The sequence below is a fragment of the Protopterus annectens genome, chromosome 10.part0 (assembly GCF_019279795.1).
Source record: "Protopterus annectens isolate FY-2018-M chromosome 10.part0, PAN1.0, whole genome shotgun sequence".
In the NCBI taxonomy this organism is placed as follows: Eukaryota; Metazoa; Chordata; order Ceratodontiformes; family Protopteridae; genus Protopterus; species Protopterus annectens.
Window position 1 is genome coordinate 1,717,853,699 of NC_056744.1, and position 17,945 is coordinate 1,717,871,643.

Below are 17,945 nucleotides of genomic sequence, written 5' to 3' on the forward strand. Positions count from 1 at the left end.
AGTCTTCCTCATCTGTCCATCCGCCTAACAAAGATTCTAGGACCATGGACAGATATGGGAAGCGCATTTTCAGTTCAGCGGCTTTCTCTATGCGTTCCCTGAACTATTTGACTCATTTTACACGTTTACAGAGGGATCTAGTCAAAGAGTTGGGAGATACCCTCCAGGGTACTACAGATGCTGCTGTTTCAGAGAAAGTTACAGCGCATCTCAACACCCTTAATTCCATTGTAAACTCGTCCATGAGGCTGATATCCTACGCAGCCGAGGGATCGAGTAGGGCAGCGGCTTCAGCGATTGCTCTTCGTAGGCAATCCTGGATGCGCTTATGTTCGTTTGCGGAAGCCTTCAAGTCTTCCTTTACTAACGCCCCATTTGATGGAGCCACACTTTTTGGCCCTAAAGTAAAGGAGACCCTTACCCGGTGTGAACAGGAGGGAAAGACTCTGTCTGCTGTCGGAGTCCGTTTTTCCACCCCTTCCAGACCGTACCCCAAAGGGCAACGTGGTGGGAAAATGTGGTTTCGAAAACCCCAAGGATCTTTCCCAAACACACAGGGTGATGCCCCCTCTAGAGGCAGAGGGGGGGGCAGAGGTGGAAGACACCGCCCTGGCGGCAGAGGGGGTCCGCAAAACCAAGGTGACAGGGATAACCTCCCTGGCAAACCTTTTCAGCACTCCTGAGAGGAGGCCCGACTGTCCTGCTCTGGAGGCAGTCGGGGGTCACTTAGCTTTATACCCTCAGGCCTGGCAAAACCTTTCTTCAGACAATTGGGTAAAAAGCATTGTTACCAGAGGTTACAAAATCCCATTTCTATCCACCCCCATTCCAAAGAGAAAACTCCCAGATGTACCACCCCATCTGCGAGACCCAGCAGCCACAGAAATTTCAAAGCTGCTAGAAAAAAAGAGTCATCCAACCAGTCCCAGCGGACCAAATAGGATTCGGAACTTACTCAAGGTTCTTTTTAGTTCCAAAGAAAACAGGGGACTGGAGGCCGATTCTGGACCTAAGCCATCTCAACACCTTTGTCAAGAAGGAAAAGTTCCGAATGGTCACGCTTCAATCGATCCTTCCATTCTTACGGAAGGACGACTGGATGTGCTCAATAGATCTGAAGGACGCATACTACCACATCAAAATGGCCAGGGCGTCCAGGGATCATTTGCGCTTCCGGCTGGGAGCCAGTCACTATCAGTTTCGAGCCCTGCCCTTTGGTCTGACTACAGCCCCCAGAGTCTTCACCAAATGCATGGCAGTGGTAGCGTCTCATCTGAGGCCTAGGATTCCAAGTGTTTCCGTATCTGGATGACTGGCTCCTGTCTGCCACCACCAGGCGTCAACTGATACAAGCCAGGGATTACACCCTACAACTTTGTACACACCTTGGAATTTCAGTAAATTTCGAGAAATCTTTGCTACAGCCATCACAGCATATCTTATTCATAGGAGCGGAATTAGATACGCATCATTTAGTTCTAAAACTTCCTACAGAAAGAATAGTAGCACTTCAAATCAACATTTCCCTTCTGCTGTCGTCCAGAAAGTCACCGGCAAAAATTGTTCTGAAAGTCTTGGGTCTCATGGCAGCTTCTCTCATTGCGATACCATTGGGAAGACTGCACATGAGAGTGCTACAATGGCTTCTGTTTGCACAATGGTCATTCCAACAACTTCCACTGACTCACGAAATATTGATAACAAAAACATGCAAATCACACCTAATGTGGTGGTTACAGACTTGCAACCTATCCAGCGGAAGACCATTTGTGCTACCCGCACCGTCAGCGACGATAACCACGGACGCTTCCCTGATAGGGTGGGGGGGCATCTTTCAGGGACAGACAGTCCAAGGCGAATGGACCAATCTGGAGTACAATCTGCACATCAATGTTTTGGAGTTGAGGGCAGTGTTTTTGGCGTTGCAACACTTTGCTCCCCTTCTTCCTCCAGGGACCATTGCAGTTCAGACAGACAACATGTCCGTAGTCTGGTACATAAACAAGCAAGGGGGAACCAGGTCTTACCAACTATGCAGAGAGGCCATGAGAATTTGGCAATGGGCAGAGTCCACCGGTCGCTTTCTGATCGCAACGCACATCCCGGGGTCATCCAACGTCATAGCCGACAGGCTGAGCAGAACAATACTATTGCCTCACGAGTGGTCCCTCAAACAGTCAGTTGCGAGAAGGATTTTTCGCAAATGGGGCCAGCCTACCTGCGATCTGTTTGCGTCTCCAATGAACGCCAAATGCAGGAGCTACTTTGCCCTATTACCCCCTCCAGGGGAAGTCCCCAGGGACGCACTGGTGCACGATTGGCCCCGGGTCTCCTATATGCTTTTCCTCCATTTCCCTGATTGCAAAGTTTCTACAGAAAGCAAACAACCTTCAGAGGACTATTATTCTCATTGCCCCGTTCTGGCCTCGTCAAATTTGGTTCCCCTTTCTATTGCATCACCGCATTCGGGGACCTTGGATGCTGGACCCAGAGCCAGATCTACTGACTCACTCGTCAGGAGTTCCTCACCCATCTCTAGAATCTCTCCATCTAGCAGCTTGGCTGCTCTGCTTCCCTTTTTAGCCAGGTCGGTTCCCCTTACATCGGCGGTTCAAGATATTTTAGTAGCTTCTCATAAAGTTTCCACTACAAAGACTTACACCAGTAAGTGGAAACGTTTTGTCTTTTGGGCGGAGTCACATCATTTGGACCCTGTTAGAGCTCCGTTAAACAAGGTTTTAGAGTTCTTAACTGAACTATTTCATGAAGGAGCTTCCCGGCTACTTTAAGAGTACAGTTAGCTGCCATTTCTAACTATCATGTAGAGGAATGTGGTGCCTATTATGGCTCACAGACTTTGTAAAGCCTTTTTAAAGGTTCTTCTCATATCAGACCACCAGTCAGAAGTCCGACATCACCGTGGAATTTAAACCTGTTGCTCTCTAAATTGATGTTGCCACCCTTTGAACCAGCTTCAAGTTGCACATTGAAATTTTGTCATGGAAAACTTTATTTCTAGTGGCCATTACATCTGCTAGGCAGTGTCTGAGCTTCAGGCCCTTTCTGTCAAACATCCTTACTTAATATTTCATTCTGACAGAGTATCCCTACGCACTAATCCATCCTTTCTCCCCAAAGTTTGTTCTTCTAGTAATATTAATCAGTCCATTGAATTACCCACCTTCTTTAAGAACCACTCTAATAAATTGGAGTATATGTTGCACAAACTGGACGTCCATAGACAACTCAGATTTTATTTGGATAGAACAAAAGATCACAGGAAATCTGATCAACTATTTGTAGCTTTTGCTGACAGCAGAAAGGGTCTTGCAGTTACGAAACGAACTCTTTCTAAATGGCTAACTGACTGTATCACATATGTTTATGAAGCCTCTGACCAAACATTATCAGCAAAACCCAAAGGACATTCCACCAGATCAGTCTCTACATCTTTGGCTCACGCAGCTCGCACCACTAGACACTATTTGTGCGGCTGCTACTTGGGCTAAACCACATACATTTATCTCTCATTACAAAGTGGACAGGGTTTCTAGGGATAGGGCAACCTTTGGTTCCACTGTGCTCAAGAACGTTCTCCCTTGAGTTCCTCAGGATCATGGAGCTAGGGACGCTACCCATGTGTAAGAACAAAGGCGAGATTGAACACTCTCACATAAAGAAGTTATGTCCTTACCATAACGTTCCATGTGGAGTGTTCATCTCGCCTTGGTTATTACACTCCCACCCTTCCCACCCTTAGGAAGAACGTTCGATTTGGTGCCTGGTCTGGAGTATTCTCCTTCTGCTGTTGCAGTATTAGTGTTACTATCATACCCTTGGTATGTTTGTATATATGTACTTTTATGTATATAGCTGGCATGTGTGCGTGCTTTATGTCTGGTTTGCTTGCAAACTAGATCTGAGGTAAAGGCAGAGGGGGATTGTGGGTATTAGATGTCCTCGAGCTTCTTCTCGATGCAGAGCTTGCAGTCGGCCGGCACGGAGCCGAGGATCGGCTCCGAACCCATGTGTAATAACCAAGGCGAGATGAACACTCCACATGGAACGTTATGGTAAGGACATAACTTCTTTTTTTAGTCTGTCCAATGTACCACTTAATTTTTTCACACCCACAACCCAAAATGTACACTACCCCACAAGAGCTACAACTGAATTGACCCCTGGAGATAAACGTTTTACCATTAATATGGCTGTCAGATTCTTGACCCTATTTCAAAACCTACAATGCCCGAGGTACCTGTAATCAAATACAAGTGAATGAACTCCAGTCTTGTGCGGCTCATTTGTTTTTGTTTTTCATAGTATTTAATTTATTTACCAAACTTTTAACTGGGTATCATCCTGATCTATGTGGACCATTTTCAGTTTCAGCTTAGGGAGAATCAAATTCTAAAACAGCAAGTCTTGAAACAATTATTACAGTGGGAGGGGGCAGTAAGTCTTGAAACAATTATTACAGTGGGAGGGGGAAGGATAATCAGAAGAATGAGGGGTATAAAACGGATGGTGGGGGGGTTCCAAATCAGTGGAAATGTCAAAGATGCTTCTACCACTAAAACAACTAATCAGGGAAGAAGGCTGATGGCTAAAAATGGTCAACAGTGGACCAGTTCACTTATTTTGCTAACTACTTATAAGACATCATACCCTGGCCACGTAGCATAGTGGTAAAGCCATGACTGCAGCCCAAATTAATCAATTTCAGCTAGCAGCAAGGACAATGGAGGGACCATGTGGGCAAGGATGGACTTGCAGACTGGCTCACTCCTTAACACATGACCCTTACTCTCTACCAGGGAATGAATGGAGTGGACAGCTCTCATCACGATAGAGGAACAGACGGGTCAAATGGGTGAAGGAAAGGGAACCCCGGGTTCATCCTGCGACCACTAAAACAGATAACACCATCCTAGCATGTGGCATTCATAGTTCTCATACTGAAGGTGTCATTTCCTTAGAAGGACTACACTTACCTACGGAAATCAAGGTTTCATAGTTCTGTACCATCACTTCCCTGTGAAGCTTCTTGTCTTGTTTTCTTAACATCTTCCACTCTTCTTCTGTGAAAGTGACAGCAACATCCTCAAATGTTTCTGGCACCTGTGAAAGACATACAGCATGCTTAACCTTTGCTTTTAATGTGTGTGCTATAACATTTGCAGTTTTCAGCAAGAAATATCAGCATTTGTTACAGAAACCTCCTGTTTTCTTACTAGGAGAATCATTAGCATATTATAAACAGCTAGTCAGACTGTAACCCAGTTCAAATTCTGTGTCATACAGCAAGCATAAAGTTTCCAGTTTTTACTCTGACAAATCAGTGTGATACATATTCGGGAGAGCCTCAGGGCTTACTCGACGTCTCATCATTCTAACTCTTCTCGTTCAGCAGACACCTGCTCGAGTGAAGGAAACAGTTTTCTCTCACATTCAGAGACCCTCCATAAATTCATGCAGTCACAGACCCCCCCCCCCCCCCCGCAGCCTTTTTCTGTCCCTTTATCCCACACAAACGCTAACAAGTAAAATCAAATCAGGCAAACACAAACCAAGAAGATGTAGAGGTAGGGTAACTTCACCAAAGAGACGGAGCCTTGATTGTATGAAAAACTTTTTATAAATCCCAAACGCACATAAAAGACCACAATTAGATGACATAAACCACAAACAGGATACACAGAAAGTCTCCAAAACTCCAGCAATATAAAACGTTAAAATATGTAGAAACAAGAAGTTAAGCACTTTTGTCAAATATCTGACTTCTTCAGAACGTAAAATTGCGGGCTGAACAGGTTTAAAATACTGTTACAATCCAATCAGCTGATTAACTCCACATCACTTCCTCCTAATTAATCAGAGTAAATAGTCAAGCCAAAACGTCACAATAGCTTGTGAATGCATCAATATGCATATGAAAAAATGGCATAATGCTGCCTAATAAAACTTACACACAATAAAACAGAATACCTTATAGTACATAGTAAATTATAAAACATATCATAGCTGTCATAACATGAACATATGTTTTAATCTCAAAAGTGAAGCCAATGAAATTCTATCATTGAGCCCTGGGGTGCAATATGCATTCAGCCTAATTTGCCATTTCAATTCAATAAATTCTAGATAGTCATCTACAGGACCTCCCCGAGGGCCCAAATCAACTTCACTTTTAGTTATTTTCACACTGTGGGTTCTACCTGTGAGTCAGTTTGCAACCCACCTAGTGATATAGGGGTTGATGCCTAGCTTAGTGAGTTTATATATGATTCCAGAGTGGGGAATGGTATTAAAGGCCTTGGCCAGATCAAGGTAGGCTGTATGAACCACCTTGCCTTCATCCACAGCTCTGGTGACTAATTCAAAGAAGGTGACCAAGTTAAGCAGGCATGATCTACCCTTCACAAAACCAAACTGTGTGGGAGCCACAGTTTGGAGATTCCCTATATCCTTGTTTATTAGGTCCATTATGATGCATTCCATACCTTTGCATATCAGACTCTTCAGGCTAATGGGAGATAGTTCCCAGGGTATGTAGTTGCTCCTCCTTTGTGGAGAGGGATGACTGTAGCAGCGAGCCATTCAGTAGGGACAAAGCCTGAGGTGAGGCTGTGATTGAACAGGGCACACAGGTGAGGTGCCAGTTCACTCTGTAGTTCATGTAGAACACAGCCAGGGATTTTGTCAGGTCCCATAGAAGCTATATTCTTGGCATTGGACAGTGCTGTTTTAACTTTTGCAGCAGTAATAGCGAGTGCCTAGCAATCTACTGGTATTGTGACTGGGGGGGAGGGGTAAACTTGGCACTGAATCTGTCGGCCAGTATATTGGCAACATCTGTTGGCTTGGTATGGAAGGTACCATTGTGCAGTAGCTCAGAGCAAATCTGGGTATTGCCGTGGAGATTCTTTACATAATTATAGAAGGCCTTGTGGTTGCCTTTACTATCTGCTGCAATTCTGTTTACATAGGTAGCTTTAGAGGATTTGATGAGGTATCTCAGCTTTTTATTGAGGCTGATAAAGGAGTTTTCCAGTCTTGAAACTTCACCTTATTCCACATCAGTTTCCTCCTCCCGTTGTAGAGTTTGTTTATGGCAGGGACCACCAGATTGGCTTCCTTTTTTTGGAGGAGAGCGTCTTGTTTCTATTGGGTATGGTGAGATCCATGCATTTGTGTACATGTTCGTACAGTGCGTTGGTGTACCATTTGGAGGTCATGGAACTATTCTCCATTTGTATGGGTGCTGTGAAGTTAGCCACCTCTGTTTTTAGGAGCTCAAAGTTAGCTTTGGAGATGTTTTTCATGGTGGTAACCTTTGCGGGGGTGGGGTGGGGTGGGAGGGATGTGGATTTCCAAGGTGATTAGTTTGTGGTCGGATCTAACCAGGGAGGAGTTGACTATTGTTGTAGAGCAACGATCACCCATGTTAGTAATGACCAGGTCAAGGATGTTGCTACTTTAGTGGGGGTAAGAACAAGCTGATCCAGGGCACTGGAATTAATGAATTCCAGGAAATGTTGGGCAAGTGTATTGGTACATGAGTAGTTTTCCCAGTTAATAGAGGGGTAGTTGAAGGAGCCGAGTATGAGAGTGTTAGGTTGTACCCTAATATTCTCCAGGGTGCTTAGGAACGTGGAGTGCGAGTCTTGGGACATGGTTGGGGACTTATAGCAGGCTACAACCTGAATTACTGACTTACTCAATGTTAGCTGCACCTGAAGTATATGAGATGTGTTATGTTGGGCTATCAGTCTGGAGGTGTGCGCATTCATTATGAATATGGAAACACCACCACCTTTGGAGCTTCGGTCCAAGTTCTGGGGCTGAAAGACATGGAATGAGTTATAGCCTGGTAGTGCAGGTGTGATTTCTGCTGCCTTGAACCAGGTCTCTGTTACGGCACAAATGTCAGCTTCGAGCGAGTGTATTTTAAGATTTAGACTTCTAGCATTCAGCAGCATGACCCTCAGATTGCATTTGTTTGTAGCTCTTACAGTGGTAATTTAGTCTTTGGAACACTGCCTAAAAAAGTCACTATAGGGGTGGCAAGAGCCTTGGCCAGTATCCGGAAGGCCAGGGGAGACAGATGGAGGCCATCTCTTGCAAAGCATTGAGGTCTGTCAATCATGTCTTCCCAGGGAGACAGATACTGGATCCCCTTAGAATGACACCAGAAACTTAGCCAATTGTTGAAATCAATCATTTTTTGCTTGTACTGTGGTATCATTCTGGGTGATGGTAGGATGCTGCTCAGGGCTAGGGTCATAGCCACTAGGGCTACATAATCCGAGAGCTCCTCCAGGTCTCTTTTCATGTAGTCCAGGGAGGTACATCTCACACCCACATGCACAATGACAGAGTCATATTTGTACCTGTTGTTGAGGGACCTGAGTGCGTGCGTTATGTGGCGGATCCTGGTGCTTGACAGGTAGTGGACTGCTACTTTCTCCTTATTCAGCCTAGTGAGTGGAACATCAGTGTGCCTCACTATCGAGTCACCTATGAGTAGTGTGTTGGGCATGCAGTTTTGCCTTAGGGGCTTTGGTTGAGTGGTACACTGTTTAAAAGAGTTGTGTGTCTCGTGATTAGTGTTGTGCTGTGGTAGTCGAGTGCGTTTCTGCCTTGGAGGTCTCTGCTGTTTGGGTAGATTTTTATTGAGAGCCTCCGCAAAGGTGGGTGTGTGGTATATGTTTTTCTGTGAAGGCAGTGCTGGTGTGTGTTCTGGATGGCTATGTGTTCCATGTGGTGTAGTCCAAGTGTTGACCATCTCCTCTTGGCCAGCTATTACGGTCTTGGCTGGAGAGTACGTGGCTTCCAATTTGGATATATAAGTGCATCTCTCACAGGTCTGAGTGTTGAGAAGTAAAAGGATAGGGTTATCAGTGTACATGAGGCAGTTGCTACATTGCCTCAGGATGCCCAAGTTCACCAGGTTAATAGGAGAAAGTGCAGGGAACTGACCTTTAGACACACCTGGAGGGGTGGGCATTAATAATAAGTACTGGAGCTGTTTCCTTGTAGAACATTTAGTGCTGGTAGCACTTTTGTGTGCTACAATAATTGCTACAACAAATCTAGATAAGTGCTAGACTAATAAGATAGTAAAAGTGCAAGAGAGGAGAGAACTAGCAGATCTAATGGAAATATTGAAGAGCTGACTTTGGCAGCACTCAGAAGCTTACAAACAGTCCTGGATACAGCAAATCTGTATTTGGACTAGACTAGTTACAGGAAAAGTGCAAACGTGGGCTTTTAAACCAGAAAGTTGAAAGAAATGGAAAAACTGCCCAAACAGCCAATAAACTACACTTTCTGGGCCAGAAACCACTCCTCTCATGGTAGATAGACTACCTAGTGCTTACCACTCCCACTGATATGCTAGAAGACTTCCCTCCGACACAGAAAGGCTTGGGGGGGGGGGGGCTCAGAAGCTTATAAACAATCCTGTATTCAGCAAATCTCTATCTGGTTTACACTAGCTACAGGAAAGGCAAGAAACAAGCTTAGAATTTTATTTATTTATTTTTTACAGAAAAGCAGCTAAAACAGCACTAAAGACAATTCAAGTGCAGTGCAAGCTAGCACACGAGTGTGTAGCAGTATTAAAGCAAATACAGTTTAAATAAATGCAATTTATTCAAAATGGATTCTGAACTGAATTCAATTATTTTTTTATTTAACTCTGAACAGATAAAAAGTGCCAAAAAAATACTTATCTGCTGAGAATCACACTTACTCAGAACACAGGGAGATTATAGCAAAGTTTTTTTTTGTTAGTAAAGTGGAAAGGGAGAAAGGAGGTGAATTAGATAATTCAAGGTTAAGAAACTAAGTGGGTTGGCCTTCTCAAATGTTCTCTCTGTATTAGGTAGAATGAGCTACTAGACTAGGAGGAGTGTCCCAGAACAAATTTACAGTAGCGGCAGGCGGCTGCAAAGCCACCAAGTATAAGAACAATACACCAATAGGGAGAGCAGGTGGGAAACTAAATTAGTTATATGATACACTCCTTGGCAGGAAATCAGAACAAAAAGCAGATGTTTAACAATTGGAGAAAATTTCCAGTTAATGTCTTACACACAGTGAAACTAGCTAGAAAAGATTTACAAACATTGTGACAGTAAAAACCTTATTTATCAGGCCCTTTAAGGCAGACAACTTTAGTGCAACCATGCATATTAGTTTATAGCTGTAAAATACAGTAAAAAGTAAGCAGCAGACAATAAACGTTTTATAAATATCTAGAATAAGCAATAACTAGTAAAAATAAGCAAAAAAACAGAATACTTAATGTTATATATCACAGATCAGAGTCTTGCTCAGTGCCCCTCCTCCGATTGGCTCTTTTTGGATAAGATGTCTGACATGCTGCCGGAACAATGGGATAAGTTTATGCTCATTTTAGGATCTAAAACACTGGAGGTTACAGTATGCAGCACTCTTATTCGGGATGGTTTATAGGACAGATTGTTTTGTTCTTGACTATATTTGGATAGGATGAGTGTTTGCAAAACTATTACAGATTACTGGAAAGTTCTAATTCATTGCCTGAGTTAAAATCTATTTTTGGTGAACCACCTATGTTCACTTACAGAAAATATCTAAATATGGCAAACAGTATTTATTTTACTATTGAAACCATAGTAAAATCTGAGGGTACTTATCCCTGTTTTTTTTTTTTTTGTAAACTAGATATATAAATATAGGGTCTATATCATATGATCGACATTTGAAAATGTCAAAGCACCTAACACAAAAACGTCAAACGGCCAAATCACAGATTTCTTTCCAAGGGAAATAAATTGGTTGGCCGTTCTGTTACACCTGCCCTTTCCCCAACTGTAGTGCTGTCTCAGAGTTAGAACATTTAGTTGGGGGGGGGGGGTCACAGCCCCTCATGGTGGGTGGTGTGGTGTGAAGTCCCAACTTAAATATGTTTGTTTTTATTTGTTTATTGGCCTTCTGATTTCTTTTCCTTGGAAAGAAATCAGTGATTTGGCCATTCGACAAACTTCATCTAGGATTCCTATGCTATGATTTTGTTTAGCTACCTGATAAAAACGTGTTTTTTTTTTTATGTTGGTAAGACTGTTAGAAGTCTCAGGACACATATTAGGGAAAATTTGAAAGATATTAATGATATGAAAACAGACAATGCTCTTTATAGACATTTCTTGGTTTGTCATGATTTTATTACATTTATTTATTTTGTTATTTATTGACATTTGTCAATGGGTTGGAAATCCATTTCCAGTGAAGGCCTGGGGAGAAAAGCTCCACAAATAAATAACAAACACACACAGTAAATTTTTAACAAAAAAAAAATCAACGTTAAATCAGTTAAATTAGTACAACATCATAAAGATGGCAGGCTGTTGCACGTGTAATAGTATAGAAGTCACCTAAAACAGATGCTATCTATGGTACATACATCATAATGAGAGTATGGGCAAAGTGTGCCACTGTCATTAGCCAACTTGGATGGACAATTCAATGGAAGGAAGGCAGTATAATAAGAACACATGTCATATTTGCTTAGAGGTAGAGAAGTGATGATATTAATGGAAGAAATAGGGAGTTTGGTAGCAGAGGTTGGTATAATGACAGAGATATGGAAATGGGAGGATGGCGGTATAACAGATCAGGTGTGGTGACAGAGTTATGTTAGTAGGAGGATACAGGTACAAAAGCTAAGAAAGATGTAAGTTTATTTATGGAGGCCTATGGTTTTTAAGAAGTTTTTATTTGCTGTAATCACTTCGGTGTAACTCTCACTTAGGGAAGGGTATGTTAATATAACATTAGAGTTTTGTTTGTTTGTGTCTTTCGGCTTTTCCCGGTTAAGGTCGCCACAGCAGAACTCCGGTCCGCTAATGATTGGCAGTTGATTTTTACGTACCGGCTTGCCAGGCCTGACACACAACCTTCAACAAAGGTAAGCCCATTCACGCATGTCTCCACGCAGAAGACGCTCTAACTGAGAATCGAACCGGACAGCATCTTACTGCGAGGCGACTAACGCTACCGCAGCACCACCACATTAGAGTTTAAAAAAAAAAAAAAAAACTTGTGTGTGTCTACCCTGCCAGGAATAAAGGATGCTGTCTGTGTGGTCCCCAGTCCCCAACAGTGTTTCAAACAATGTTGGGGACTAGGGACCACACAGATAGCATCTTGTGTTTCTATTATGGAGAATGTCACGCATGCTCACTGTAATGGATGATTTGTGTTCTACTACTGCCAACCAAAATGTTACAGATGACACCACTGCCGATTGTTACATGATTACTACCAACCAGTGTGGCACCTGTGTATGTAAGGAAAAGGGGCTATGGTCCTTGGATCCACTCCGCTGTCCTAAATACGGCTGTTGGCCATCTGCAGAATAGTGTTTCAGGTCACCCCACTTATACCCAGCAGGCTAAAGTACAAACAAATCAGATGCAATAAAGAATTCACCAAATGCAACCTTGCTCCAAGATCATATAGACAATATGCACCACTATTCCGGGTATGTGCTTCCACCATCCACTTTCCAGACTAGCTCTGCTCTGCACATCAACCACTTACAGAGCTGAAACTTTGTACTTGCACCTCAGCCCCCTTTGCCACAACTAGATATAGCAAAAGAAACATGAAGGAGGACCCCCACACAAAAGTGTGATGGAACCTTTTACAAACCTGCAGGACAGGTCAAGAACTATAGTCATTACAGTTAGAAAACTTCAGATTCTCTCTGCAAGGCCTCAGAACATTTGTGCTATAACTATACTCAATACAGTTAGAAAACTTCATATTCTCTGCAAGGCCTCAGAACATTTGTGCTATAACTATACTCATTACAGTTAGAAAACTTCAGATTGTCTGCAAGGCCTCAGAACATTTGTGCTATAACTATACTCATTATAGTTAGAAAACTTCAGATTGTCTGCAAGGCCTCAGAACATTTGTGCTATAACTATACTCATTACAGTTAGAAAATTTCAGATTGTCTGCAAGGCCTCAGAACATTTGTGCTATAACTATACTCATTACAGTTAGAAAACTTCAGATTCTCTGCAAGTCTTCAGAACATTTGTGCTATAACTATATTCATTACAGTTAGAAAACTTCAGATTGTCTGCAAGGCCTCAGAACATTTGTGCTATAACTATATTCATTTCTTTTTTCTTATTCTGTTTCTGCCCTTATCATTTTCTTCACTTTTTACAACAGTTTCAAAAGGGTTTTGCCACTTCGTAGGGAGTTTTTCTAGCAATGGGGCCTAACACCATTTTTAGTCTGTGCTCTCTCCATCTCTCCCTGTTCTATATTCATATGTTCCTTTAGTATGCAGAGGATATGAAGGCCCCCACAGTATGTCCTGTTGTTGAAATAGAAGAGAAGTACTAATTTTTCAAAAAGAAAATGAAATGACAGTTAAGAGTTAGCATAATGGTTAAGGTGGGTACCATACAAACCGAATGTACAATGTCGGATTCTCCTCTCTGGGAGAAACTGGCTAGGATTAAAATGGCTCACAAGAGCAGCTACCTGAGCACCTACTTATGAACTAAACTAAAAAATAAAGGCATCTGCAGTTACCTGGAAAAAATACAATTTAATCCATCACAAGACAGAAATTATACCTGGTGAGAAAGTACATTTGAAACCACACAAAATAAAGGAATCCCAACATGAAGCAAATAAGAAAGATATACATCACTCTGGAATAAAAAGGTGAGTGGAACAGGCACACTATACTGCTCTACAAGTCTGATGGGTCTACAAGATTTTCTAATACCTTCAGAAAATTAAAAGGCATAGCTAAAGTTGATTCCAATTGCATAACCTGGGTGGACAAAGTGAAATATTGGGCAAGGCTAAGTTTCTTTCCACATAACCAAAGGCTACTGGCAAATTCCAGCAACCATCCTCAGACACTGAGAAGAACTGGCATTTTCCAAAACAGATGGGCTCTTCCACTACAGAGGCCTGCCCATAGCTCTTTTGTCTCCAGAGAGCAGCTGCAAACTTCCATCAGCTAAAGAACAAAAGTCTTATACTCCAAATTAGCTACACTACCAGGATGATGATGTAATCTTTTCTAAACACTGAGAAAGAGATCTTCCCAAAGTCAAAACTCTCTGGGTTAAGCCTGGTTGATTGCTACCCCAGCACTAAGTAAAAGGTATTTGTAGCAGAAGCCTCGTATTTAGGCTGCATAACAGGTGGAAAGACAGTGAAGCTACAGACTAAGAAAACTAAAGCAGTACAAAACTCTCCCATTCAAAAACCGAGGAAACAGATGAAGGCTTATTAGGCCTGGCTACCTCTTATCATAAAGTTGCTCCTAATTTTGCTATAACTGTTTGCCTTACAACTGACTTGACCAAATGTAAGGCTCCCTTCAAGTTTAACTGGACAGTTGAATCAGGGCAAGCTTTTTATGCAGTAAAATGATAAGGTGCATTCAGACCAGATACTAATAGCTTCAAAATTTTCCAAGCAAATCTTAGAATGCACAGATCCCTCAGAGGAATGCATAAGCACCCTGTTGTCTCAGACTTTACATGGTGATGAACGATTATCCTTCGGGTTTGCACGTAAAAAGTTCAGCAATTTTAAGAGAAGCCGTCCAGGTACAGAGAGAGAGAGAGAGAGAGAAAAATGTCAACATAAAATAGAGTCTTACCACCCTAAAATTTTAGTTTGGTATGGAATGTTCATAGGGTCATAGGTTCATACTGGGCTATCTGCCCTAGGGCATTTATAAGCCTAGCCAGAATGTGTTTGGCTTTCGCCACCCATTTTAAATTTATTTTGCTATGCCCTTTTTCGAGGTTACTATACTGTGCCTCTGTCTAACAGTGACACAGAAGTGATACCCGGGGTAAACCTACGATCTCCCATCCACTCATCAAGATTCCTCTTGAAGAGAGTCAATGAGGGACTCTGCCTAACCTGGACTGGGATTTTATTCCAGAGTGAAGGGAGCCTCTGGGTTATGAATCTGTCCCTCCAGCATGTCCTATTTATTTCAGTGCTGAGGTTCAAGTCTCTCGAGCGTGTAGCTCGATGGGATTTCGATTTTCTGAGGTGCAGCATGTCCATTAATTCCGGGTTGGACATGGCTTTATACGTCAGGCACAGATCGCCTCTGAGCAGGCGGTATGCCACTGAGTAGAGCTGGAGTTTCTTTAACCGGGCAGCATATGGCATCTGTTTGAGCCCTTTGATCCTCTTGGTGAGGTACTTTTGGGGTCTTTCCAGTTGCTGCAGGTGTCTGGTAAGGTACATCCCAAAAGGGGCATTGTACTCAATTATGGGCCTGATGAGGGATGAGTAAAGAGGCACGATGACGTCCCCTGATCTAGATGTGAATCCCTTCATGATTAGGCGGGCTATATAAAATGTTTTTCTAACCACTTTGGCCACGTGGTTGTCAAATGAGAGATTGCTATCAACTTGGGTCCCCAGGTCCCTAATTACTTCTTCTGTACTTAATGGATTACCACCTATGTGGTAATTTGTGGGCACTTTGTTTTTGCCAAAGGGGATGACTATACACCGTTTGGCATTTAGCTTGAGGCCATGGCTCTGGCACCAGTTGTCTGTTTCTATGAGGCCCTTTTGGAGGATGCTTGTGTCAGCTGGAGAGTCGATTATGGCGCCCAGTTTGCAGTCATCTGCGAACTTGGTCAGCCACAGTCCTTCCGTGTTGGCCTGTATCTCCAAGAAATATATACCGAACAAGAGAGGTCCCAGGACTGAGCCTTGTGGGACACCACTTGTAACTGGTTTGGAGTCTGACATGGCTCCAGCAATTCTAACCATGTGGGTTCTGTCCTTGAGCCAGTTTGCAATCCATCTAGTGACATAGGGGTTTATATTTAAGCTGGTGAGCTTATCTATAATGCCCGAGTGGGGTACTGTATCAAAGGCTTTTGCGAGGTCCAGGTAGGCTGTGTGGACCACCTTCCCCTCGACAATGGCCTTGGTGACTGTTTCAAAGAAATCAACCAGGTTTAAGAGGCAGGATCTGACCTTAACAAAGCCAAACTGGGTAGGATCCAGTGTTTGTAGGTCCCCAATATCTTTATTTATGAGGTTCATGATGATCCTTTCCATAGCTTTGCAGACCAAGCTAGTCAGGCTTATGGGGCGATAGTTTCCAGGATCCGTTGAGGCACCACTTTTATGGAGAGGGACCACTGTTGCTGTACGCCACTCTTTGGGCACATATCCTGTAGTAAGGCTGAGATTGAACAGTAGTTTTATGTTTGGGTTTAGCTCTTCTTAGAGTTCATGTAGGACGCAGCCCGGGACACCATCTGGTCCCATTGATGCTGTGTTTTTTGCTTTGGAGAGGGCGGCTCTTACCTGAGCATCTGAGATGTCAGGGGAGCAGCACTCTGCTGGGATAGATATTTGCCCTTTTGGTGGGGGAGGGGGGGGAGTTTGCGCTGAACCTGCCAGCTAGGATGTTGGCAATGTCTGTGGGTTCAGTGTATTTTTTGTCATTTTGGACTAATTCTGAGCATATCTGGGAATTACCACCCAGGTTCCTAACATAACTAAAGAAAGCCTTGTGATTATCCTTAGTGTCCTGTGCAATTTTTCTCTCGAAGCTGGCCTTAGACAATTTTATGTGTGCCCGTAGTTTTTTGCTAATACTGATCAGTGATACCTTCCCTTTTTGGGATTTTGCTCTATCATTTAGTAGCTTTCTCCTTCTATTGTATAGTTTGTTTATGGCTGGGGTCCACCAGACAGGGCGTCTGCCTTTGGAGGATTGGGTCTTGGTTTTATTTGGGATCGCATGATCCATGCATTCCTGAAGGTGTTCATAGAATGCGTTTATAAAGGATTCTGCGGTCTGGGCCGTATTTTCCACAGGCCCAGGGGCTTTGAAGGATTCCACCTCAGTTTTGAGGAGTGTGAAATTTGCTTTAGAGAAGTTTTTCACTGTGGTTTTCTGGGCAGGGGGTGGGGTCGGGATGTGAATATCCAGTGAGATTAGTTTATGGTCTGATCTTACCAGTGAGGGATACACTTCTTGTCTGGAGCATAGAGTCCCCATGTTGGTGATGATCAGGTCCAGTATGTTTTCCCCTCTTGTGGGAGTGGTAACAATTTGTTCCATAGCATTTGAGTTTATAAATTCTAGGAACCTTTGGGCTAGGGTGTTGGAGCTAGAGTAATGCTCCCAGTCTATGTTTGGGTAGTTGAAGTCACCCAATATAATGGTGTTTGGAGAGACCTTCATATTTTCCAGTGTTCTCAGGAAGGCTGAGTGGGGTTCCTGGGTTTGGGAGGGTGGTCTGTATCAGGCTATAAACTGGAAGGCAGTTTTACCCACTGTTAGTTGCACATGGATAGTCTCTGATGCTTCGTGCTTTGCCACCAACCTGGAGGTGTGGGTATCTTTGATGAATATCGATACTACCCCTCCTTTTGTGGTTCGGTCCAAGTTTTGGGGCCGAAAAGCATGGTATGAGGTATAACCTGGTAGTGCTGGGGTGCTCTCGGGAGCCCTGAACCAGGTTTCTGTTACTGCACAGATATCGATGTTCTCCATGCCAAGGAGAGTTTAGAGTGCATGCATCTTGAGGTTTAGACTTCTGGCGTTGAGTAGCATTACTCTTAGTTTCTTATCCTTGTGATACCTATGGAGCTGGGTTTGTCTTTTGAGCCTTGCCTAAAAAAGGCACTATGGGGGTAGCAAGAGCCTTTGCCAATATCCGAAAGCCCAGGGGTGACAGGTGCAAACCGTCCCTAAGCGAAGCATCATGGCTTGTCGAGCATATCATCCCAAGCTGACAGGCATTGGATCCCCTTTGAATGACACCAGTACTTAAGCCAATTGTTGAAATTGATCATCTTGTCTTCATATTGTGGCATCATTCTTGGTGAGGGTAAGATGCTACTCAAGGTCAGGGTCA

At 43.2% G+C, this 17,945-nt stretch overlaps 2 protein-coding genes across 3 annotated transcripts in view; both read right to left on the reverse strand.

The window, feature by feature from the left end:
- LOC122814467 (zinc finger protein 91-like) overlaps positions 1-17,945 on the reverse strand; it is a 493,609-nt gene that overhangs the window by 225,946 nt on the left and 249,718 nt on the right. Inside the window, exon 9 of the mRNA XM_044087047.1 lies at positions 4,995-5,121. Within this exon, the coding sequence (XP_043942982.1) occupies positions 4,995-5,121 (127 nt within the window). The remainder of the gene's footprint in view (positions 1-4,994; positions 5,122-17,945) is intronic.
- LOC122812761 (zinc finger protein 436-like) overlaps positions 1-17,945 on the reverse strand; it is an 82,250-nt gene that overhangs the window by 42,213 nt on the left and 22,092 nt on the right. For both annotated transcript variants that reach the window (XM_044084836.1, XM_044084837.1), the window contains one exon: positions 4,995-5,121. In XM_044084836.1, coding sequence (XP_043940771.1) covers positions 4,995-5,121 — 127 coding nt within the window. The remainder of the gene's footprint in view (positions 1-4,994; positions 5,122-17,945) is intronic.